The following is a 26,801-nucleotide window of genomic DNA, read 5'->3' on the forward strand; positions in this document are numbered from 1 at the left end:
ACGAGTAGCCAGGGGTCACACCAAAGGTTACATTGTAGCAAGGGGATGACACAAAAGGTTACAAGTAGCCAGGGGTCACACCAATGGTCATGAGTAGCCAGGGGTCACACCAAAGGTTACAAGTAGCCCGGGGGCAAACCAAAGGTTACAAGTAGCCAGGGATCACACAAAAGGTTACAAGTAGCCAGGGGTCACACCAAAGGTTACAAGTAGCCAGGGATCACAACAAAGGTTACAAGCAGCCAGGGGTCACACCAAAGGAAACAAGTAGCCAGGGGTCACACCAAAGGTAACGAGTAGCCAGGGGTCACACCAAAGGTTACAAGTAGCCCGGGGGCAAACCAAAGGTTACAAGTAGCCAGGGGTCACCTAGAGGTAACAAGTAGCCAGGAGTCACACCAAAGGTAACAAGTAGCCAGGGGTCACAAAAAGGTTACAATAGCCATGGATCACACCAAAGGTTACGATACAACCTGGGAAGCGTCTTATGGGGATTAAGACTTTTGATACACACTTGAGCGCAAGATTATATTGTCAGACAAGCAGATTCTTGCAGACAATGTAATGTTTAGTTACAAAATATCTCTGAAAAATCAAACTCCAGATTAAATAAAAATAAATATTTTCAGATTAAAATATAAAATGATTGAACCATTCGTTTTCAAAATTGGAAAGGTTTGCCTTTAAAAGGCTTCTCGCCTCATTCTCAAATGAAGAATTTATACTGCAACAAATTAATCATGATGTGTGACAGCTCCGATGGATGACACACATTACTCTAAGCCAAATTCATTGGGGGCTAATAGAGTAATAAATAATTAAAAAATTTCGTAAAATTGTTTGAGTTCTGAACTCTTCTCATAGGGCATATTTTTAGGTTTACAAAATACAACTAAAATCATTGAAAAGGAAGACATGTAATTAAATAAGCTTCGGTGATAAAACTTTGCTTTTGTTATAAATGTAACATGTAAATGGCTTCACTTTTTGACCCTAGCAGAGTTCTTTTAATTTTGAAGGTGAAAAGGCTAGCCATTGATAAAGACTCTGCTAAGATCGAAACGCGAGGCCAAAAACCCTTTTAGGTTTGTAAGCAGTTTGCAACAGCCAATTACAATTTTGTATCACTTCATACTGTATATCATACGCATTTGAAACTACTGGGCAAGAAACTTTACCAAAAAAATCACAGACAGGAGCATCCACACGTATTGTACACAATATACTCGCACAGCAAATCACCCAAAACGAAATTAGCAAGTTATTTCTTGCTTACACAGGCCCTCTAGGATACAGGCCTGATACTTCACAAGGGAAGATTTTCTCCATGGTTGCATTGATGCCCTTGAAATGCTAACAATAGATTTTACAATTTCCTCATAGGATACCCTTTATCAAGGAGAAAATGCCTTGGTGCCCTTGCCCTTTCAAAAACAAAGCATATAATACAGGCCTGTCTATAGACAGTGCTCTTTCGTAAAACACATCTTTGTTTTGAAATCCACGTTCGGCTATTGGCTCCATCCGCTTATTGAAACTCCATTCCGAGAAAGCAAAGGTTTTTCACAAACAATGTGTGAGCGCTGGTTTCAAAGTGGGCCTTTCACATGCGAACTACAAACTAACTATCGACCATTCATTTGGGCGCAGGTTGTCGGTCCCAATGGTTGCATGTGATATCATTTACACAATCACATACACCAGTTCCTGACAACCCTTGTTTATATGCAAGTTTGCACTGTTGTTTATTTATCAGTTTGCTGGTGTTCTGTCTTAATCCTGTTTTGTGTATATAGTGCAGTAAAACACCACTGATCGCTTTCTCAATGCACCATTTGTTCTCAGCATTCTGACTCCAAAGATGATTGTGTCTGAGAGCATTTTGTCGGGAATTGCAAGTAAAAAATTAAAAAATTAAGGCTTTCTTGATAGCATGAGAACTTTGAGGAAAGCAATTTCAAATTATAATTTTCAACAGCACTGCTGCAGGCCTTGTGAAAAGACCTCAAAGTTTAGTGACTCGTAAAATTTCTGGTTTGTGTTTTTTTCCCCTTGAATCCCAGACATTCTTTTTAAACTTCCATACACTCCCATCTATCTTGTACACACACCGTCAGTCTCGGAAACATTTCCTCAATTTGTGCGATATGCTGCTGCCGAATGTACTCCGTGTCGAATATCCACAGCTCCAGGAGGCTCTTGAGGCAGCCAAGGACCTCTATCAAAGCTTCGGGAGAAACAGGCGTCCCGCCTCCGAGGTCTAAGATCTTCAGAGATTGGAGGTTCTTCAAGTGCTTCAGACCCACATCAGTGATGTTGCAGCAGTAGTGCAGAGTAAGGTCTTCCAGCTTGGTCAGGCTGTTCCCAATCTTGAAGAAGGCTGTGTCGCTGATTTGTGAGCACTGCTGGAAGCGTAGTACTCTCAACTCTGTCAGCTGCTGAACGAGGCAAGTGAATCCGCGCTCCGTGTAGGTCCCTTCGCTCTCGTCCACAACGCTACTGCGACAAGAGACAAGCTGCAGGGACTTTAAAGTCCGCAACGTCGCCAGATGACCCAGGGTGTTGTTGGTGATGTTCGGGCAAAACACTTCCAGCTTCTCTATTTGGAAGAGCAACCCCTGCGTCAACGGGCAGTACCAGTTTGCGGCAAACTGGTACGAGCCCAAATGCAGCTCCATCAGATACGAGGGAAGAAAAGAAAGGTCTGTTGTCTTTAAATCCTTCCCCTTAATGGACAGTTTTGTCAGGCGTGGACATTGTTTGTTGAGTAGCTGCAACATTTTGTTGCTGGCGCGGTAGAGTCAATGTTTCCAGTGCGTCGGTGAAGTATGTCTGCATGAACAACAGTATCTTGGTCAGGCTGCTCTTCCTGCTGGCAGGTATGTGAGCATCCTTCCACAGATGTTTGTCCTTCATGAGGGAGCTCCATCTCCTACAAACACTGAAAATACACCGCAGAAACAAGAATTTGAGTCAAATAACTAATGATTAAAGTTATATCAGGCAGTCATGAGTAAATTCGATTCTGACAGGTCGTTCCATTGCAATAAAGAGTGTGATACACACATGTTTTGTACAAATATTGACGGCTTCAAGTGCTATGGTTAAAACTATGACACCCCAGGTGATCCCTGAGCATTCTTGTTTCCCCCGGTGGGAGTCGAGGGGAAAAACGTGCTCAGGGGATCACCTATGTTTCATAGTTTTCACCTTAGCACAAGTAAAAGGCAGTCAATATTTGTTTTATAATACCCCATACATACCCCGCACCGAAGGTTTTTACCGCAGACATTTGTTTCTAATGGGAATTTACAGCTGTGAATTTACATAATACGGGTTAATACAGCTGGAGCATATCACAAAGTAATAGAAATTGATGTCTATAGAATCTGCCATTTATGCTAAAACAGTTTGGTTAATGCTTTATAAACTTTGCTGTTGGTAATTCAAGATGGCGCGGCCCACTGTCTTTAAAACAATTATAATAATATCATAAGAAATACTTTATAGCGCAATTCAGTACTACTGACGTACTCTCACTGCGCTTTACATAACAAATAAACAAATTTATACAAGAGAAAGCAACAAATAAACTAAAGAGTATAAGATTACAAAAAAGATTGAGTGAACAGGTGGGTTTTGAGATGTGATTTGAAGAGGTCCGGGTTTATCTGAGAATGGGTTTATCTGAGAACGGAGGATAGCAGGAAGAGAGTTCCAAAGGGTGGGTGTGCTGAAAGCAAAGGCTCTTTTACTGTGCGGACGTTATTATTTCCTTACCGTGCTGATCGGCACCTGCTCTTGATTGACAGGAAAGAAAAAATATGAATAAGGCTCTCATCGGGCAGACAGCAAACACCGGACTCTGATGGGACCAAAGAGGCTTTGGCCTTCAGCCTTGGTGACCGACATAACATGCTTGCTCAGTGATACTGCTTTAATGTAGGACACATGGTCAACAATAGTGGGCTTTGATTACGTCGGGACATGGATCCAGTCAGCATAAACCATGGCAACTAAAATGGAAACAGAAACAACATTAATAGGCCGAATAATAATAGTGGCTTTCATATAGTGTTCATACTCGTCACACTTGGTGCTCACTGCTCAAGGCGCTTCAATTTCAGTATTTTCCTGCAACGAGGTACATGTTGTATGTGGAACTACTATTTGAATTATAAGATAAACTCCTTTTCACAATTCCGTAGCACCATGCAAGGGTTTACAAGTTGCTACTGGTGCAATATGCAACAAATTCAACCGGGAACAATTTTCGATAAGTGCACTGGGTTCTCTTACATTTTTTTATAAATGTTAAATATAAAACACAGGGCGAATGGCTTTACATCCCATCCTAAGGAAGAAGTATCTTGCTTAAGGATACAAGTGTCACGACTGGGACTCGAATCCTCACTCTGCTGATCAGAAACACCAGAGTTTGAGCCAGGTGGGGGGGGGGGGTTACTCAGAACTTTCCTGGGCTCTGTGAAACACATTTACTATCGATGATTGGAACCGTCTTGCCACTGGGCTAGCTTGCTGGTCTATCAGTTGGACATATCTGCACTAGCAATGCAAAGGTTGAGGGTTCGGGTACCACCCTTGTGATTTGCCTGTGGATTTGTTCACAGAGCTTACATAAATTTCACCTTTATTTGCCAATCATAGCAAGAGAGACCACCTAGGCTACAGTACAACTCAACATTTTAAAGGAACACGCTGCCTCTGGATCGGACGAGTTGGTATACAAAGCGTGTGTAACCATTGTATGGTTAGAAAGAGGTTTAAAAAAAAATAATACAATGATCCACACAATTATGCCTCGAAATTGCATGGTTTTTCTTTTACCTCGTCGAATAATAATATATATAAGGCTCCCCCGGCTCACGGGGGAGCCTTATGTTTCTAGAAGTAGCTGGCTAGGTAGTTGCGATACGTACGTAACCCTCCTGCCGGCGGCGGAGCGGGAGGCGAGCCAGAGGCTCCGTCGTCGGCAGGAGGGTTACGTCGCAGCTTCTGGCTAGGTAGAGTAGAGAGAAAGCATCCGTTGTGTTGCCGTTGCGTCTGTCTGCTGTGATTGAATGAGATGTCTGTCTGTTTGATTGTTTTTATTACTAATGAGTAATATTAGACAATCCCACAGAATTCTTGCAATTCTTTAAAAGTGACAGCATAGAGTAAGGACAGAGAGTAAATGGACAAAAACAAGTTAAATACATGACATTTTAGAATTAAAAGAAAGCTTGTCAAATTCCATTACATTTACAAACTTGTAAAATGGAATCTGATTCTGAGGAATTGAATGTCATTTTAATTTAAAAGACTAATATACAAATATTTAAAAAAGAATAGAGTAAGAAGAGCAAAAAAATGGATTTTAAGAGCTTATTTTCATTGTGGTCCTCTGTATAAAAAAATCATTCAAAATTAAAGAAGACATAAAATAGAAACAGTGAAAAAGGATACAAATTACGAGAAAATTGCACGTGGGGTGGATAGAGTAAAACACTAAACATGCCATACATATACAAATAAGAAACAAGCAAGATAAAAAATTACTTGAAAAAAAGGACGTCAGATATTATTTAAAAAAAGAAGCTGTTCTTACACTGTATCTATTCTTCGATTTGAGGCACACGTAGCTCAACCACGGAGGTAGAAGAATGTTCAGTTCAAGTTCCTTCTTGTTGAAAATCAATAGTTCCAAAGATAAACAATTGTTTATTGCCTTCCCTTCCGTTGTGATTTATGTCCAGTTATATAAGGCCGTGTCCGAAACGGCGACTTCGGCTACAGCTACGTCTAGATCAGCGCGTCTACCAGTGTTGAAGAATAGGCAGACGCGCGCGATCTAGCCGTAGCTGTAGCCGAAGTCGCCGTTTCGGACACGGCCTTAATTTTGTTTAACCCAGAGCCGTATATTGGTTATTTGTACATGTATATGGAATATAAAACCCATGCACTTGATGTTGATTCATTAAAGTGACATTTTAGCAAATACTACCTCCCTGCAGCCGATTTCACGAAACTTTACGCAACTGCGTGAGTCCACTTGCGCAATTTTAATGGCGCAAGTTGCTCCATAAACGTTGCACAAGTGGACTTTTGCAGTTGCGTAAAGTTTCGTGAAATCGGCTGCTGGTCAAAGACATGATGTTATTAGGATGTGGCTGTTCAGTGTGAAGTATTTTGGTAATGAAACGTTGGCGAAGGAGGCTGTTTACAAGTAACTACAATGAATGAAAGCTTAAATTTGTGTTTCCTTATTAAATGTTTGTTTACACATTTACTTTGTTTCCTTTTTTTTGGGGGGGGGACACAGATCAAAATATCATGTAACAAAACTGGACTGCTTTGACAGTACATGTGTATATTGTTATACATGCACATGCCATTGACAGTATGAAATAATCAGTCTCTTACTGCCAAGTTTGAGAAGTATTCATCCAGCCTTTGTTTGCAGCATGACCTGTCCTGTTGTGTTGGCATCTCCCTACAGTTGGTACAAACCCACCAGCTTGGCAAGAGCTTTGCGGAGGTGGATGATGTGGACTTGGAGGTGGTGGGTTTGATGAGGTCTCCAAGATGTTTACGCCAAGTCCTGGCATCTGCTCACATAGTACCTTCAACAAGAAATTGAAAACCATTGATATGACTTATTATATTATTAGTTCTCGAAAATGTTATTTTTTATTGTTTGAAAGGTCACACTTCTTTGAAAGAATTCGGGTTGACTTGGGTACGAGTTGACTTGGGTACAATATTTTGGGTAAACTGTTAAAAATATACAAAAAACATTTCATAAATCTGTACTATTTACAAAAGCCCTCCCCTTCCCAGCCAGATAAACGACTCTTTTAATTGTAGCATCAAAGTAAATTGGGGTAAATTATGCCAAGTCATTAGTACGCTGGGCACTCGATTCAAATCCCCACCCCCATCTATGCACTGAGTGAATAGATCTACAAATTAATTATATGTAAACTAGTCATAGTACATGTACATTATGTACTCTCACAACTCAGTGCTGCGGCTGTCTCATGGCTGTGAATTTACGTGTCATGTCCACAATAACAACTAACAATAACATTGCACTGGGTATAAACAATCACGGTCCGTTCTCTCTCTCTCGTCGGCTAGTCCATGTCCCACTACATTATTCTTACCCTGATTGGCGAGGTGTCCTTTCCTTCTTTTTGGACGTGTCTTCAATCATCTCTTTGCGTAGAGCAATGAGCTGAATCTGTGTTTTTCGGCGATCCATTTTGACAGCAAAATGACAGCAAAATGGTCAAATGGTGTGTTTACAAATAGAGAACGGTATATTACCTCGTGTTCTTCTGGTAGGTTTACCAGGCCATTGGCTACGGCGCCAGCCTAACTGCTGTGCATCGCGCATAAACGAACGATCGTTTTGACGGCTTGAAAAACGTATATATTTCGCGGGCCATGTTTCGGGGTCAGAGGTCAGTGTTTGTTTTTTTTAATTACCATTCACTAATTACAACACATTAAATGTGTTTTATTGCAAGAACAACTCTTAATAAGTATAAGGAACACCCTCAAACGTGAAATTTTGTGAAATCTGAAGGCAACGTGTTCCTTTAACGCAGCGACGTGAAGAGTACCAGTTATATACTGAGTAGAGTAGAGTAGAATCCTACTCGACATGTGCCCTGGGAAATTTGTTCGCATATATGTTGCAGCAATTGCACAACGTCGTATGGTAGAGAACGGTATATTACCTCGTGTTCTTCTGGTAGGTTTACCAGGCCATTGGCTACGGCGCCAGCCTAACTGCTGTGTATCGCGCATAAACGGACGATCGTTTTGACGGCTTGAAAAACGTATATATTTCGCGGGCCATGTTTCGGGGTCAGAGGTCAGTGTTTGTTTTTTTTAATTACCATTCACTAATTACAACACATTAAATGTGTTTTATTGCAAGAACAACTCTTAATAAGTATAAGGAACACCCTCAAACGTGAAATTTTGTGAAATCTGAAGGCAACGTGTTCCTTTCAGCAGTTATGTATGGTACCCAAACGAAGCATACGGTTTACCCACACATGTAATAATAGGGTGCCACAATCACATTTTGTACACGTCCACGTTTACATTACGTCACGTGACCAAACCATTTTATCGCTGGTGCCCATCCATTATACTGTGCGTTGTCGGTGATGGGCGGGTACCAAGCACTGGAAAATCCTTTCCGTCATCCGTTCGTGAAAAGTCTCAGTCAGGGACAAAATCACGTCGGTTTTTTAACAAAATATCCGGCCTATTCGTCGGTTTTTTTGACTTGTAAACAGGAGACAAAGTCAACAAAATGGGTACGTTAATTGACATATCGTTTTAAATAGTTGCTGTGTGTTATATTTGTTGTGGTATTGAAATACTAATTGCAGTTGTTTGGCTTGAAAACGTTGACAATTTCTAAATTGACCACTGACTGCAATTCGCGTGGTGCGGTGGTGGTTTGGACAAAAATTGTGCCCACCATATGTTGAAATATTTGTAAAGTTATACTGGAAAATTCTTTCGTGCATCAAAAGTGCTCTCTCATGGAAGTTTTAACCTTTTTATTAAAAACATTATGAACTTATGATACTTAAACATGAGGCTATCTGTCCTTAAATTTTGAAATTTAGACTAAAGAAATTGCCCTTTTCTTTTGTTGAAAAAAAAATACTCTGATTCTGAACAAATTTGATTAAAAAATATAAATGACTTTTTCTTAAATTAAACTTATTAGAAGGTTAGTATGGCTGTTCAAATCTTTGTTGAACACAGCCCCACAATTAGGGCCAATCCACTTTGTATCCTTGGCCCTCCCACTCACACTCCACAGTTTTTGGGGCAACCTTTTTTCTCTGCCTTGTTTTCCTCAAGAAAAGATCATGAAACCGACTGAAATGTGCGTCACGCTAACACAGTTTGAACAGGGCACGCTGTATTCGAAAGCGCACGTTTGCTTCAATCAACCATTCCAATCATGCTGCAGTCTCCATCTGTGTTGGGCCAATGAATGTTCTGCTTTTATTTTTTAAACGTAAACAGTTCTTCTCCTTTAGAATTGCAACAAGCATTGTCGCTGTTAAGCACACGCTAAAGCTTTCAATAGCAAAGTCAGCGGAAAAAAAGTTCAGAAACAAAATCACAAGAAATACACAATTAAAACTTAAGGGTATCCTTGCATGAACAATAAAGATTATTTTATCGTTTAATATTATTAAAGGTTAAAGATTTGTTTCTTCCTGATTTTGTTTTGCTGCTGTTTTAGGGGGGTGATTGCAACGTAAAGTCAAAATTAATGTGTATGGAAGGCAATGTTTTTGTTAATTTGTGCTTCTGTGTTAATATGTTGTTTACTTTTTTTTTTCTTTTTTTCTGAGACAGGTATAACTGATAGTTTTTCAGTCATGTCAGTAACCCAATTTTCTCCCAGTTCTTGGATCAGCTGCTCATGTTGCCCAAGACATCAACATGTTTCCCCACCAACTGTGGTCTTCAAGCCCTAAATATTTTCTAGAAAGTACACATCAATTCATAACGAGCATAAGTTATGCTTCGTAACTACATCATTATACATGTACAAATAACAAAGAGAAAAATGCGACTTAATTGGCCCTACTTATTTTCAACTTGTATTTTGAATAATTTATGGAGAAGTATCAAGGCTTTTAAAAGTCACCTGGAAATATAACTTTTTTTCTCTTCAAACATTAGAGTATAAATATGTTCCTGAGCAATAAAATTATTTTTTGAGTAATTGTAATATAATGTAAACGATTTAAATGCTTACAAAAATAAATATAGGTGTGTTTGGTGTGACTCTGCCTACCCCTTTTGTGACGTCAATCGAGGCAGACTATAAAGGATCCAACTTTGAACACACTAGTGCAAGTACATTCAAGTGCTAGTCGTGAGTTTGTACATTAACAACAAAACATTCTTGCATTTTTCCGGCAATGTCGACAAGGTGTATTGCTGCTGGAGGCAGCAAAACAACTAAAGATGGGGTCAGTTTGCAAAGTGCGCCAAGCGACACTATCTTGTGTTGCCACTGCATGCACTGCATGCGATTCTATTTGCAGGTTGCTGTTGATCAACTTGAATCTTGGCCAGAATAATTTGTTGTTATTACAATGAGTTATACGACTAGCTGGATTGATTTATCTGATTTAAAAATAACCGTATCGCTACAGAGTTCATAATGAGTTGTATTGCTAATGTTTTTTGTGTGTTATCTTTTTCATTTCAGTTAAGTTCCTAGAAGTATTGAAGCCGTTTTGTGCGGTGCTGCCAGAAATCTCGAAGCCTGAACGAAAGGTGAGTGAAGTTAACCTGTTCATTTTTTTTGTACTGTTTAGAGCTTCTTTCGCTAGTCTGCCCAAAACAAAATGTGCTTCTATATAGATGTCATCCGATGTGAAGCAATTAGCACAGTTTTAAATTTCAAGATTTTGAGAGGAAAAAAGGCAATTGTATTCCGTTAAACTGCAACCTTAAAACCCGAAAGAAAGCACGAATATCCCCTATTTCATAGTCGGAAAAAAAAGGACTTGAACAGAAAGATTGTAAAATCTGGCTAAATGATAATTAAAATTTGAGGAGCATTTTGGAGGATCAGGAAGGGTTGTTTTTAATATGAAAATATTTCAACCGTTTTGTTTGCTATTTTTGTACAGATCCAATTCAGAGAGAAAGTACTATGGACTGCAATTACGCTGTTCATCTTCTTGGTGTGCTGCCAGGTAAGCATATTTTTTACCAGAAGAGATGTCTTGTCAATCTGTCGAGATGTCATCTCTCTATCGATAATAATGAAAGAAAAAAGCACCCTTGACACACAAAGTTGTTTGCGTTTACATGGTTGATTTCGAGACCTCAAGTTCTAAATCTGAGGTCTCGAAATCAAATTTGTGAGAAATTACTTCTTTCTCGAAAACTATGGCACTTCAGAAGGAGCCTTTTTTCACAACGTTTTATACCATCAACCTCTCCCCATTACTAGTCACCAAGAAAGGTTTTATGCTGATATTTATTTTGAGTAATTACCAATAGCGTGGACTGCCTTTAAAGTGTACTGTTTCCCTTTTTTTTTTATCTTGAGGGCTTCAATTGGTTGTCGTGGCCGAGCATTTCAGGGCATCAAATTCAAGTTCTTTTGGTTAAGTCATCAGGACCTAATTTCATTGAGCTGCTTAAGCACAAAATTCTGCTTAAGCAAAAAATTCATTGCTTAGTAAAATCAGATTACCGACCAAGACTCCACTCAATTGTTATGCTAAGTAAACAACAGCTAAATACTAGTCATAAGCAATGTATATGGCATGAAATTTTGGCCAGTAACATGTGTAGAATAAGCGAGCTATTTTCGTGCTTATGCAAATTTTTTGCTTAAGCAGCTCTATGAAATTGGCCCCAGGTGTGGGTTTGAATTCTGGTCGTGACACTTGTTTGAGCAAAACACTTCACTATAATTGCTTCTCTTCACCCAGGGGTATAAAGTGGTACCTGCGAGGGTAGAGGTTGATATTGTGTATGAAAAAGCCTTAGGAGCCCCAAGGCGGCTGGGGGTGTATACTCTCAGGCCAGGAAGCTGATAAAAATTGCAGGAATGTTAGTGGCCCATTATAAGCCAGAGGAGTGTGTTGCTGTTTTGGATACCCTGCTTGAAATGTGCACACTCTGTTTTATCTGTAACTTACATAAATGTATTGTAAGTGAACAATTTCCAGCAAATTTGAACACCCTTTCACTACATCCTGGCTATGGCTAAAACCTTGTATTGGCTCAATGACCATGATGACCAGGGCTCTATAGTAAAGTGCATTGATACATTGTTGCAAATGTGCTATATAAGATTTCCCAAGAAATCGTCTGTTGATCTTATTCTTACTGTATAAAGTATGAAGTGAACGGTTTCCTTTGTGGGGTATGTTGGGTAGGACTAATGTTGGGGACTACAATAAGAATAATTACATTTGTATTTCAGATTCCTCTGTTCGGTATCATGTCGTCCGACTCAGCCGATCCCTTCTACTGGCTTCGTGTCATTATTGCATCAAACAGAGGTGAGTCTCTTGTAAGCCTGGGGGACTAGTGCGACTTTGTGTCATAGTCGCGACTATTGATTTTCTTATAGCTGCAGCGACTACTTTAGAAAAGTCCTGACTACCTGTTTGGTGAACCAATTGCGTCGCTGCTGACTATTCATGACATCATAATTTACTTATGAAACCTAATCAGACATTAGTGACACAATCCTCCAATCCTTTCAGCCTGAATTTTACGATATTGCGCCTGTGGAAAACATTATGCAATGCATCTTGGGAATTGACAATTGGTCGAGACTGGTGTCGGAGTCAAGGCTAATTGAGGTGTGACTAGTCGAGTAGTAAATTCCACTGGTTGCCCAGCCCTAGTCTCTTGACAGGGATTGATGACCAACCTATTTGATTTCCCTTCGTACGTGTAGTCTTCCCACTCTAGTCCCATTTCCTTCCTGTACTAGTTCCCATACCTGTCAGTTCTTGTATTGATCATGAGCGTACATGTATTTTCCAAAATGAAGCATGAAACTGGTTCTGTAAAAAATTACAAACTTGGCATAATGAACTGGGCCCAGTTTCATAAAAGCCTGTAAGCACAAAATCTTGCTAAGCACAGACAAATTTTGCCTAGCAGAATCTAGTAACTAGCCAAAATTTAAACAAAAGTTTACAAGGGTTGCAACTGGTGCTCAAAACATTTTTTGCTTAGCATCAACATTTGCTAAGCAGTGTTTTCTGCCTAACAGCTTTATGAAATTACGCCTTGTTCTGATTCACAATTTGAGGGTTTATTTGTACAATAATGTAAGATCACTGCAACTTGCTTGTCGCTTATTTGTTGTTGTTGGCCTTGGTGCCCTCAAAATATTCCACTAGAAACTTGAAATATTTTATAGAGGTGCCCTGTAAAAGGAGAACACCACTGTGCATTTAACCTTTTCAAAGACTAAGCATCAGGTCAGAATTAACTAACAGAATGACTAACTATTCTTTCTTACCCAGGTACCTTGATGGAGTTGGGTATATCACCTATCGTGACATCAGGTCTGATCATGCAACTTCTTGCCGGTGCTAAGATCATCGAGGTTGGAGACACCCCCAAAGATAGAGCACTTTTCAACGGAGCACAAAAACGTGAGAGAAATATACAAAATTAGAAAAACGTCAATGTAGAGAATAACAAAAGAGAACACCAGAAGATTAACTAGAAAGTGAAACAGTTATTAATTCCCATCTTTGGATTAATCCCAACTTGAGCAGTCCTTCTAATTTCAGGAATGTTATGACATGTACACATCAACAAAAGCATTCAAAGCTTGTTGCAGAACGAGATACAGTAGCATAATAATAATAATAATAATAACAAATTCTTATATAGCGCATTTCACAATAACCGTATCAATGCTCTTTACATTAGTGCCCTGGTCATGGGGCCAATAACATCCCTGTAATGTTTCTCAGCTCCCTGGGGAGTATACAGCCCTGAGCTGCCTGTAAGGCGCTTGTGGCTTTTTCATACACAATAACAACCTCTACCCTCGCAGGTACCCATTTATACCCCTGGGTGAAGAGAAGCAATTATAGTAAAGTGTCTTGCTCAAGGACACAAGTGTCACGACCGGGATTCGAACCCACACTCCGGTGAATCAGCACCAGAACTTGAATTCGATGCTCTTAACCACTCGGCCATGACACTCTATGACATGGTTGTTGTTTGACAATATCTCCCGGCCTTATAGGGCCTTCTTCACTGGGGCAGTTTTCTCAGTTACCCCGATCATTGCCTTGGTGCCCCTTGAAATGTTCCAATAGAACATAACAATTTCATAGGGGTGCTGTTTGGCAAGGAGAACACACCTTGTTTTCCTGGTCTTTCAAAATCGAAGCATCAGTCCTCACTCCTCTATGTCATGTGATAACATGTGGTTTTCCAATTGATTGCAAATGCTGCGAGCAAATATGCTGCATTTCGGTAATAACAAATGCTTGTATGTTAATGGCCAACTCTATCCCTGTTCTACATGAATGAACTCTGTAAACTGTAAACCAAGTCTTGGTGTCAGTTCAACCATAGACTATGGGTCACACATTTATTAATTACCGATTTCACTTCTGGCTGATTTTAATGGACGTTGTCTGTGTTACTTTGCAGTGTTTGGTATGATCATTACTGTCGGCCAGGCTATTGTCTATGTCATGACAGGAATGTATGGTGACCCCGCTGAGATTGGTGCCGGTATCTGCCTTGTCATCATCATTCAGGTTGGTCAACTATCTCTTCTTTATTTTTGAAATGGTACTTACAAATGAGTGACAAATATTCTTTTTCAATCCTTCTGGAATTAAAAGTGTTGGAATTTGTCTTGTTATTATTCTGAACAATATGCGATTTGAGGCATTGCATGGTGAGGTATCATATTAGTTGCGGTTACACCATCATGTGTATATCTACTTTGTTGGTAGATTTTGTTCTTTTGAGAGCTTGCCCTGCTTGATATTCTACTACCGAAAGTAGAAAATTTCTCAAAAGAACATAATCTACCCACCATGTAAATACGCACATGGTGTTACCGCAAACTAAACAGACTGAACAATGTTTTAAAGGAACACGTTGCCTTGGATCGGTCGAGTTGGTCTTTGAAAAGCGTTCTGTAGCCGTTTGTTATAAAATGCATATGGTTGGAAAGATGTTGTAAAAGTAGAATACAATGATCTACACAAACATGCCTTGAAAAAGCATGGTTTTCCTTTTACCTCGTCGACAAACACGGTTGGCCATTTATGGTTTTGACTCTCATAAATGGCCGACCGTGTTAGTTCGCAACGTAAAACGAAAACGGTGCAATTTTGAGTGATACTTGTGTGGATCATTGTATTCTACTGTTAAAACATCTTTCCAACCATATGCATTTCATAAGAAACGGTTTCAAATGCTTTTTATAGACCAACTCGTTCGATCCAAGGCAACGTGTTCCTTTAATCAGTTAAGATATGTTCCTAGCACAATTTTTGCTCATGTGAGGCCCTGTAAATTCAAAGTGCTTACAGTACCAGACCTTCGTTTTTGAGGAGCGCTCCTACCGCGCTCCTGGGGCTGTTTTCAGGTGCGCGATCGACAGCGCCGCTCCTCGATCATTGCGGTGTATTTTATTTATAACACAAAAGCAGATTTCACGCCAGTTGTTGTTACTTTGCGTGTGACAATAAATAAAAGAAACATTGAACGCTAGAGGTCGCTTTGGAACGATGCACTAGCGTGATATTAAACGCCCTCTATTGGTAAAATCTACGTGAACCAGCAATAAACGCATGTGTATTTGCTAATGCTTTATATCAAAATATGTGAAAACATTTTAGAAAAAAAGGAAACATTAAACATAAAACCTTAAAATCGTGCGGTATTTTGTCACACGGGAGTGGGATCGGGTTGTTTTATTTTATTTTGTCTGTAAATTTTATTTGTGTACGTCCGATCCGACTTGACCATTTTATTACTCATAAACTGAGTATGCTAGTCAAACAAATTGAGCTCCTGGACAATCTAAGAAGAGTGATTTTTTAGGAGCTCAAATTGAGCTCCTGAGTATTCTCAGGAGAGCGATTAAAAGAGCTCCTTCTATTTCTATAAATGAAGGTCTGCAGTACATTTTAATGAATTTTGTATTTTTTTTTTTTTTTTTCAATAGTTGTTTGTTGCTGGTCTGATTGTGCTGTTGCTGGATGAACTGCTGCAAAAGGGCTATGGACTCGGGTCTGGTATCTCCCTCTTCATCGCTACCAATGTATGCGAGACTATTGTATGGAGGGCATTTAGTCCGGCCACCGTCAACACCGGCAGAGGTAAGATTCTTGAAGCCCCTTTCATAAAGATTTCCTGTGCACATTCCACAAATAAATAGTAAATCTAAAAGATGCACCAAGGCAATGACCAGGGGACATGAAGAGCAATCACATTGGTTGCCTCTGTGAAGATTCAGGCATGTCTCTGTTGTGTTGAAAGCAATACCAATATATAATTTTGTGCGAGTACTGAATTTGTATACATGTACATTATAACCTCTAATGAAGGATCTAGCCCAAAGACAATAGACCGATCCATTAAGCTCCACCTCGCTGCATATTGACCAATAACAACCCATTGCACAACCAAAAGTCCCACACTATAAAGTCTGACATGCGTGCCCAGAGTTGTGCAGAATGGCATTGGAGATGCTCACGTGTTCTTGCTCACACATGCGTTGTGGGTGGAGCCTAATGGATCAGTGTATTGCTTTTCATCGGGTCAGGCATTCATATCTTATCCAAGTCCAAATAGCTTGGATTAACATACATGTAGCAGTGGAAGATGTTAGAGGAATGTGCTCATGTGTAGGCAAACGGTTGTCTTAATCCATGTGTGCTACATGGAGTGTTGTTGCTAGACCAATTTTAGTGGTTGGCTCTAAATCCAATTTTATTCATGTTTAGATATGGGGCCACCATTGCTAAAGGGCAATCTAGGGGGAAGTCTGTGCTGGGCAGCACAGTGTATTTTGTTAAGAGTGCTGGGCAAAGTTGGTTAGTTCTGAGCAGGCCTGCCTGGCACTGCCCACCGTGTCTACAACACTGGCCACATGCACCAACAAAGTATAAAAAAATGTTTTTTGTTTGCTTGTTTGTTTGTTTTACAGTTAGAAATTATTTCAAGATCGATTGTATCATTTCACCTGCACCAATCAATTAGGAAGGAGCCACAATGGCAGACTTCCAACCACTTGCTGGGTCTACCGACATGCTCTACCTTTCTAGAGAGACCCAATTAATAACATTTGTTTTGATGTTTTCAGGTACTGAGTTTGAGGGTGCCGTCATTGCCCTTTTCCATCTGTTGGCCACACGTACCGATAAGGTTCGCGCTCTCCGTGAAGCTTTCTACAGACAGAACCTGCCTAACCTGATGAACCTGATGGCTACCATCTTGGTGTTTGCTATTGTCATCTACTTCCAGGTCAGTATATATAAACTATTGGAATAAACTTTAAGTGTCTTTTTTGTTGATTATCTGTGAGTGGTTTGAATATAACCACTGTAGTAAATGAGTTTCATGTGTTAAGGTTGTCACAAAAACAAATTCTAAGTTACAACATGCTGTACACAAATCTGCCTAGTGATTAATCTTGAGCACATATTGATGTACATGTATGTCATATTTTTAGTGTAAAACCAAGTGAACATTACCCATAGCAACTGTTGTACTAAACCTAAAGCAAGCAAATAGTATATCTGGAGCAACCAGTTTACTATTACTAAACAGCATTTTCTTCCTACCTAGTTATCAAGGAAATGTAAATTTCTACTGGAACATTTCTAGAGGGTGCAAGGCTCCAGGGACATTGAGACAATTTTCTCCGTTGCCTCCATGAAGTATCAGGCATGTCATCCAAACCTTAAGCTATGCTGATCCAGAATCTGTACATTTTTCTAGACGTAAAGGAGACTTCAATTTATTTTCATTATTTATGTTTGCTTTTTGTTAAATGAATTGCAGGGCTTCCGTGTGGATCTTCCCATCAAGTCAGCTCGTTATCGTGGCCAGTACAGCTCCTACCCCATCAAGTTGTTCTACACATCTAATATACCCATCATTCTACAAAGTACTCTCGTCTCAAACTTATACGTCATATCTCAGGTTAGTATGATGCAAAGGTCAACACTAGAGGGGGTTGCATGTACAGAGGTCATCTCTGACTTTATTTTGTTATCCATTGACACTGATGGTCGTCTAATGATATAATGTCAGTCTTAAAAACTTCGGTTTTTGAGGCCCTTTCGAATTCTTGGCTTAGGATTTGCGTTCAGGCTCCGTTCTTTTGGGTGGATTTCACAAAGAGTTAAAGACTAGGTTTATCTCAAGTTAAGACAAGTAACTCGTCCTAACTTGGGACTGGTCATACGTTTTTAATATCTCCTAAGACTAGTCCTAAGTTAGGAGTAGTCCTAACTCTTTGTGAAATTGACCCCTGGTCCGACTCCCTGAATGCATAGCATGCGTATTGTCAATACAACTGAGGGGCCTAGCTATAGAGGACCTGGGGTCGATTTCACTAACGCGTTTTGGTCATCGCAAACGCCGAAATCGATCGCTAAATCTAAAATCCATCGCAACTTAGCGATGGATTTTTAGCCGACGATTTCACTAAAACTTAACAATGAATATACTCGTCGCAAAGTTTTATTTAGCGATGACAATCTTGCGATGACATGTGGTCGCAAAGTAAAAGTTCATTGCAAACTTATGATACATTGCGCCATTACGTGCTTATAGTTATAGCGGTGTACGTTTTGACGTATAAATTGCCCGTGATTTAGAGTAAAATGAGTGGCGCTACATTATTTTAGTCTTGCGGTCTTTTACCTGGTAGACTCAGATTGCCGATGACAACTATCAGCGACGCAACTGCAGCAAAGAGCCCCTTAATATCGGAAAAAAGGAGATACTATATGGGTTCGATTATTTTAACCATCATTTTTAGAAAAAATGTGTATTGGCAAATTGACAGTGTGAAGCTTTATTATTAGACAGATATGTCAGAATTTTCATCAACCCCACCGTAACAACAGATTTACGAAAACTGTTTATTAAAATCTAAAATTATAATAGAGGCCATAGGCCTATAAATGCTTTAACCCTTTGTAAATGAATGCCTAAACATGTCCACAATAGTTCGTATGCACCAACATGACAACGACTTACATATAAACTGCACAAAAATACCATTTCATTTCGAGCGACGACCGACGATTTTGTTGCAGGATGTCAAAGGTCACTACTATTAGCCTCGTACAAAAACTTTATTCCCTTTTTAACGTCATCGCAATTGCGATGACTTTAGTGAAACGCAGAATTAGCGACATCGCAATTGCGATGGATTTGAGGTTTGCGATCTCATCGCAAGTGTGTTCGCGATGATCGCAAACATAGACGTTAGTGAAATCGGCCCCAGATTTAGGCTTTTGAGTCACACAAATTGCAAAAGTTTGTTTTATTGTTGATTCTTGTTTATAGGGTGGTTATTGATAACATATCCAAAATCGGACAAGAGTTTCAAGCCAGAAGTGACCTAATTTGCATATTTAAAGTAGGTGGTAATTACCAATCTTCAAGGTCAATTATCTCTAAAACTATTCATTTTATGGACAAGGTTTGTGTTAGAGGTGAATAGAAACCTGACCTTGAGAATATAATAATATGTTTGTAAACTCAATTGATTTTGGATATGTCATCAATAACCACCCAATAAACAAGAATCAACAATAAAACAAACTTTTGCAATTTGTGTGACTTGACATCTAAATCTGGTCCTCTACTAGTCTGAGCTGAAGCCGTAGATTCGAAAAGGAACATAGTTTCCAAACTTCTGGTTTTCCACACTGCTTAGTTTGCTCAGTCCTTTTTTCATATTGAGTTTTATGTTTTTATTTTGCAGATGATGGCTGTAAAGTTTAGCGGCAACTTCTTTGTCAATTTACTCGGTGTTTGGGCGGTAAGTGTGTCCATATTGTTTCAGTGAAATATTAATATTGTCTGCTGACCACAAAGGTTATCAGGGATAACAAGGGTCAGGATCAGCCTTTCTTGTTATGTTTATGCTTAATCCATCCCTTAAAGACACTGGACACTATTGGTCATTGTCAAAGACCAGTCTTCTCACTTTGTGTATCTCAACATATGCGTACAATAATAAGCCTGTGAAAATTTGAGCTCGATTGGTCGTCAGAGTTGTGAGATAATAATGAAAGAAAAAACACCCTTGTCACATGAAGTTGTGTGCTTTCAGCTGCTTGATTTTGAGACCTCAAATTCTAAATCTGAGGTCTCAAAATCATATTCGTGGAAAATTACTTCTTTCTCGAAAACTATGTAACTTCAGAGAGAGCCGTTTCTCACAATGTTTTATACTATCAACCTCTCCCCATTACTCGTTACCAAGTGAGGTTTTATGCTAATAATTATTTTGAGTAGTTACCAATAGTGTCCACTGCCTTTAAATGGTGATTATCAGAAATTGACAAAAGTTAGCAAAACATTTAATTGTGTTAACAGATGTTATGACCAAATTGAACATTTCTGCAAACTTCCAATTTAAATAAAATACCAGTTTTAAAACTCTTTTTGACTATTTTGTTTACCATTGTTACAAACTGATTGTATCTGTTTTTGCTTTGCATTTATGCCGTCCCATAGATGGTTGGCAAAAACCTTGGGTGGTGAATTGGCAGTAGAAAGGCCCAGATTGACTTCTTATTAACTGATATTCTAAATCACAATAGAAATAATTTTTCCTCTAAAGATTGAACTTGTTTACTATGGTTGCTTTTCAATGTCATACATTTCTAGAAAATCCAACAAGTTGTTGCTTAATGGTAGCATTTAACACATGAATGCTAAAAAAAAAATGAAAATTTACTAACTTTGAATTGGGTTTATACAATCCTGTATCTACTGACATTAGCAGCTCTCCCCATGCTGTTATATTATCATCATGCAGGGAAATTAAACTGTAGGCTTCTGTCATTACCCATCATGTCTTTGTGTAGTATGGTGGGGTGTGCAGTGCTTTCAACATTGTTGTCAAGTAAAGTCTGGTGCATACTTCCTGCGAATGCGACATGAATGTTGATGTCCCAAATTTGAGTAATGATGTAAACTTCATGTAAAATTCGCTTCACATTCGCAGGAAGTATGAACCGGGCTTAACCATGCTCAACCCTTAAATTATGAAGGTGTCAGTGCAAAAGTTCATATACATAGATTGCCTTCTTGTGGAAGTGTCGTTGCCGAGCGGTTAAGAGCACCGAATTCAAACTCTGGTGTTTCTGATCACCAGCGTGTGGGTTCAAATCCCCAGCCGTGACAATTGTGTCCTTGAGCGAGACATTAAACCATTGCTTTCGTCCTTCGGATTGGATGTGAAGCTTTGGTCCCATGTGTTGTGTGGCGCATATAAAAGAACCCATTGCACTTATCGAAAAGAGAAGGGGTAGGCCCGCTCTTCCTGGCTGTGGCTGCCCAATGGGTCAAGCACCTTGTAAACCCTTATAAGATGCTACATAATTGGGTCTCAGAATTCTTACTTTTTCAATAACCTCTCTTTCTGTATATACTAAGCACCTTGAGTACCTTGTTGGTAGAAATGTGCGCTATATTAGACTTCGATATTTTATTATTATATTATTCTATTAATTTTTGGTTTTACCCATATACACCGATGTGTGTAGCACTGTATACTCAGTACTTTCCCTGAGTCCTGTGAAAAAAATCACAGGCATTTTACTCGGGTGGGATTCGAACCCATGACCCTTGCAATTCTAGAGCAATGTCATACCAACTAGACCACCGAGATTGCCCGGTAGCTAGAGGCAGTTCGAATCCTATGTTTAGCAGCGGGTACTGCAAACGATTGAGTATACAGTGCTACACACATCGGTGTATATGGGTAAAACCAAAAATTAATATTCTTTATCCCGATGCAAATTTAACATCTATTAAATATATTATTCTAATTCTAGATTATGAAGAGTTTTCATTTTGCCTACAATTTGTGTTTGACTTTGTACAGGAAGCGGGCGATTCGGGGCCGCATCGATCGTATCCTGTAGGGGGACTGTGTTACTACATGTCCCCACCGGAGAACTTTGGCCACATGATGGTCGATCCCATACATGCTGTCTTCTACATCATCTTCATGCTTGGATCTTGTGCATTCTTCTCCAAGACGTGGATTGATGTGTCTGGCTCCTCCGCTAAGGATGTAAGTAATCTTTTTTGGGACTTTTGTTGCCGGTCTAAGAGAGACGATCTCATTGCCTGTATTCAAAAGCCTCCTGAAGACATTTCTGCTCCCCAACCAAACCTAGTTCAGTTGTTATTATTTTTGTCCTCGTTTTCATGTAAAGTACTCTGTTTTCATTAGAGCTTTTTTTAATTGCTTTGTATTATTATTATTTGGGTACTTTTGGTAACACCAAACACAATGTCAGCAGATGGACATTAAACTTACACGGTTTGAAGATAATGGTAACAAAAAGCTCACCTTAAAATATTACTTGCTGAGGCGCTGTTCTTTTTGAGAAACGAGTAAAACCATGTCACGATAATAACTGGTAAATACGTTTTACATGCTAAAGTAACTTTCGTAGTTGGAGACAAAAATTTATTTTTGTTTTTTGCTCATTTCTCAAAAACTACAGCACTTCAGCAAGTAAAATTTATCAACCATATCTAGAAGATGTATATCAATAGCAAGTGATTTGTCTGTTTGTTTGTTGTAGGTCGCTAAGCAACTGAAGGACCAACAGATGGTGATGAGAGGTCACAGAGAGAAGTCCATGATCCATGAACTCAACAGGTCAGTAACATTTTACCATCTCATAGGTTGATTGCTGGCCTGGATTGCACGCAGGCCTCCGTTGCCCCTGGTCTGGGCCTTGGTGCCCTTTAAAAAGTTTCCCATTGACTTTAAGATTCTCTAATGGAAGTGCCCTTTGCAAAATGATAATGGCCTTCCTCTTTGAAGATGAAGTTACAGGCCTGGATTGGCTGTGGTGTTCAAACACTTCAGGAAATCTTTGGTTCCCAATGTGAGGGGAATAAAATGATGCATTTTATCGGGTTCCAACATTGCCCAGTCTGTGATTGTTTTTTATTTGCACTGATAAATTTTGTTACCGTTACTGTCATTTTGTGAATACTTTTGAATTGTTGACGATCATTTATTGTCTTGTTATGCTTTTCATTCAAGCTGTATTGGACACTTTTTTCACAGCTTGTGTTGTATCATAAAATGTTGTGTATTTTACCTTACATCATTGGTACATAATGTGTGTTATAATATTGCTGTGATGCATTTTTTATTTTGAATTTGACTTGTTATTGCCATATTTTATTGTGACTGACATCATTGGTGCATATTTTATATTTTGAATATGATTTGTCGTTGCCATATTTTATTGTGATTGACATCACTGATGCATATGTTATATTTTGAATATGACATGTCATTCCCATATTTTTGTTGCATATTTTATATTTTGAATACGTCTTGTCATTGCCATATTTTATTGTGACTTTTATATTTTGAATATGACTTGTCATTGCCAATATTTATTGTGACTGACATCATTGGTGCAAATTGTATATTTTGAATATGACTTGTCATTGCCATATTTTTGGTGCATATTATGTATTTTGAATATGACTTTTCATTGCCATATTTTATTGTGACCGACATCGACATGGGTGCATATTTTATATTGTGCCATATTTTACTGTGACTGACATCATTGGTGCATAATGTGTGTACCAGTAATAATTTCGCTGTGATGCATTTATATTTTGAATACCACTTGTCATTGCGATATTTTTATTGTTTCTGATTTCTATGAGTGTTTTATATACTCGAACATATTGAATTCGTTATGTGCTGTTTGCTCGTTTGTAATGTGAAATGTGTTTTACCGATTTTAACTACTTTATTGAATACGCCACATTTATTTGATCAGTTGTGCAGTTTTCCAGATTTTTTTTTTTTTACTTTTTTTTTATGCAATATTTTACATACAGGTTCACTAAATATTTAGTGTACCGTTGCTCTTACTTGAAATGTATCATTACACATTAATTTATTTGTTTGTGCCACATTAGTTTGAACTGTTTTTCATTTTCCAATTGCGTATACAATGTATACTGTCAGTCAAACTAGGTCTAAACCAAGTGTGGATTTTCAATGTGTTCTGAATTTTGTAAAGATAAACTTTTTTAAGAAAAGTTGTTTAATCTTAACATTTGTCATTAGGACCTTAAGAAATGTTTTTATAAGTTAGAAATCACGTAGGCCTAATGATAGTGGTTATCTTCACTTTTTTTTTCTTCAATGTGTTCTGAATTTTGTAATGATAAACATTTTTAAGAAAAGTCGTTTAATCTTAACATTTGTCATTAGGACCTTAAAGAAATATTTTTATAAGTTAGAAATCATGTAGGCCTAATGATAGTGGTTATCTTCACTTTTTTGCTCACAAAATCCCCCCTTATAAGTGCAATATTAAATTGAACTGTTATATTGACTTGAGTTATTACCATTGTGTCTCTACAGGTACATCCCAACAGCAGCTGCCTTTGGTGGTCTGTGCATCGGCGCTCTCTCAGTTATGGCCGATCTCCTGGGAGCAATCGGCTCCGGCACGGGTATCTTACTGGCGGTCACCATCATCTACCAATACTTTGAGATCTTTGTCAAGGAGCAGAGTGAGATGGGAGGCATGGGTAGTTTACTCTTCTAGATCACAACCAATCGTCTCACGCCAATTTTGTTTTGTTTTCCTTTTTTGAAACCAATGAAATCCATACACAATTTCATTATAGACCCCTTGAATAAGGCGAAACGCTATAGGACCGCTGATCTCACGCGCATGTTTTTTATGCACAAAGAACAGCCTATTGTCCAATCATTTGCGCTTTTTGTCCCAGTGAGGGTGCTCTTTAAGCGTGGGATGTCACAAGCGGTCTGCATCTTAATATTGTGATCACCTCGTTATCTTGCACGAGAGAGAGGTTCCGTCCAAAGGTGCCATTACACTGGTTTGTTCGGACAGTGAAATACACACGTTTGTGCAGTTTCAAGGAGGCGTGGCGTGTAAAAGCTGTTTTTTTCAAAGACATGTTCGACTGACATGCTGACTTCATCTTAAATGACTGATGCTTTGTATGTGCAGCACCTTTCACACATCATTGGTTCTTCGGAAGAGTAAATTTGGGGTGAACTATTTATGAGACAGCGACTCGGCTACCAAGGTACATTTTAGAAAGTTACTGAATGTTGAATGTAGCTGTTCTAATTTGTTGACACTGACTAAATTCAGAGAGTGTGTTTGTTAGCAACTTTGATGGCATCACAGTTCCCACTCTGCAGTTTTTGAACTTCAGACTTCGACATTTCCTGTAAAATGAAAGCTGTATTTTGTGGCAGTGTATTTTTTTTAATATGAAAATACAGTTCCCCCATTTGCCTATAAAGATGAGTCTTAAACATTTTAAGATGCAGGTATTTGACAGCATTATTAGGTCACTATTATAACAAATTTCAATGAAATGACTGTCTGCTCAAACTTTTGTTTAATTTTTCCTTTTTTTCCCCTTTTCCCCTTTTCTTTATAGTAGTGTTGGTTAAGGCTTTAATAAACAAAAATGGTTAGTTTATTGCAGCTTTTGTTTGTAGTTCTTTTAGAGAAAATTTATGTGTTAAATCAAACCCACAGCTAAGTTTAAGTGCTTGATTTTTTTCTGATTTATCTTGAACCAGTCAATGAACTAACACCATCAAATGTTCATTAAAACTGGGCTTTTACTGCCGGTACATTTTGTATTAGGCTGCTAGGTTTAATATACGTTTTGCTAAAAATTGAACATTTTGAAACAGATTTGGTCGAGTTTTTTGTTTTAATGAAAAACCTCTTTCTGAAACTGACCCCTTGCTTAGTGTATTGTAAATTGAAGTCCCTAGTGGAATTTGAAAAAAATTGTTGTAGAATTAGAAAATAATTGGTAGTTTCTTCAAAAGGATTAAATTATTGAGAAATTCCCTTTGTACAGACTTGCTCCAAGAAAGAGAGAACAAAAAGAACCATTCAGCGAAAGTAGAAATTTACTTAATATAATTTATGTGTTTACAACCTTGTTTTTTGATCGTTTTGTTTTTACTAAAAGGGAACAAATCCCTTAAAATGATAATTTCCTATCCAGACTCCTTAATGGTGGTTTCTGTCTGTGCGCTTTTGAAAATCATTTTGTGCTTCGAAATTCAGACATTTCTAAATTAGAGCACAAATGGTTTTGAAAATGCGCAGCCTTCATTTGAAGTTTTCCTGGACAACTGTACCAGTGTTTAATTGGTCAGAATTGGTTAACGCCAGTGAAATACTTCCCCCCACAACATTTCGGCATACATTGGTTATGCTACGGATTACCATCTTCAATATTTCCTGTGGTTTTATTTGTATGTGCTCATTCGACTTTACTCACATTTGTAATGTAACAAAGTCGCGAATAAAATCGGACGGACGGAAAACGAACTGTTCTATGCGAGTTTAATTTAGTTGTTTGCATCAAATGTGGAAACCTTTGTAGACCTTGTATTAAGGCGAAGGGAATAACACTTGCATGCATCGTATAGCTCCTGCTTTCAAGATCTTGCACTCAATTATTTAGTGAATTTTTAGTAGTACATTTTGTACATGTAAGCATATTATTGTCGCGAGTGCGATGCGAACCCCCCCCCCCCTGCTTTGAATTACATGGCTAGTACTATTCATAACAAAACATGGTTGCAGTGCATCACTGTCTTGTGGCTCGATTTATTACTCGCTATTGTAGGTTGTTTTAAGTTCTGTCGGTACTCGATGATGGTTCTACGGACGTATATAAACTGGCCGAGCAAGGTCGGGTAATGACCCCGGGAAAACAAGTCGTCTTTCGAAAAGATGTACTCTGACATACTCCCGTTGATTGTAAATCAATAAAAGTATGTTAACTGTATAATGGAGAAAGTATTTTTTTTTTTTCGTTGCGTCTGTGAAATAGTTGGTGCTTGGAAAGCGTCGAGCGAGGGCGACAACTTGCGTTACATTTTCTATTGACAATTTGCTTATTAATCATCATTATTTATGTTGAAAATTTTGTCCATGTGCAGGCCTGTTACTTGA

At 38.7% G+C, this 26,801-nt stretch overlaps 1 protein-coding gene and 1 pseudogene across 1 annotated transcript; one reads left to right on the forward strand and one right to left on the reverse strand.

The window, feature by feature from the left end:
* Nucleotides 1-237: 237 nt before the first annotated feature.
* On the reverse strand, nt 238-7,207 carry LOC117307365 (annotated as a pseudogene).
* A 985-nt stretch (nt 7,208-8,192) lies between these two features.
* LOC117307364 (protein transport protein Sec61 subunit alpha) lies at nt 8,193-26,171 on the forward strand. The gene is made up of 13 exons (XM_033792098.1): nt 8,193-8,336; nt 10,268-10,335; nt 10,695-10,760; nt 12,005-12,083; nt 13,065-13,196; nt 14,215-14,324; nt 15,749-15,902; nt 16,889-17,049; nt 17,590-17,730; nt 19,529-19,585; nt 21,662-21,853; nt 22,374-22,450; nt 24,197-26,171. Exons 1-13 carry the CDS (start codon nt 8,333-8,335, stop codon nt 24,381-24,383), a joined length of 1,428 nt encoding a protein of 475 aa, XP_033647989.1. The 5' UTR covers nt 8,193-8,332; the 3' UTR covers nt 24,384-26,171.
* The last annotated feature ends 630 nt before the right edge of the window (nt 26,172-26,801 follow it).

Source organism: Asterias rubens, chromosome 2 (genome assembly GCF_902459465.1).
Source record: "Asterias rubens chromosome 2, eAstRub1.3, whole genome shotgun sequence".
Classification (NCBI taxonomy): Eukaryota; Metazoa; Echinodermata; class Asteroidea; order Forcipulatida; family Asteriidae; genus Asterias; species Asterias rubens.

What these genes read in the sequence shown, in the direction of transcription:
- LOC117307364 (XM_033792098.1), top strand. An exon ending in CTATTGTCATCTACTTCCAG is followed by an intron (nt 17,050 to 17,589) that starts GTCAGTATATAT and finishes AATGAATTGCAG; the next exon opens with GGCTTCCGTGTGGATCTTCC. An exon ending in ATTTACTCGGTGTTTGGGCG is followed by an intron (nt 19,586 to 21,661) that starts GTAAGTGTGTCC and finishes GACTTTGTACAG; the next exon opens with GAAGCGGGCGATTCGGGGCC.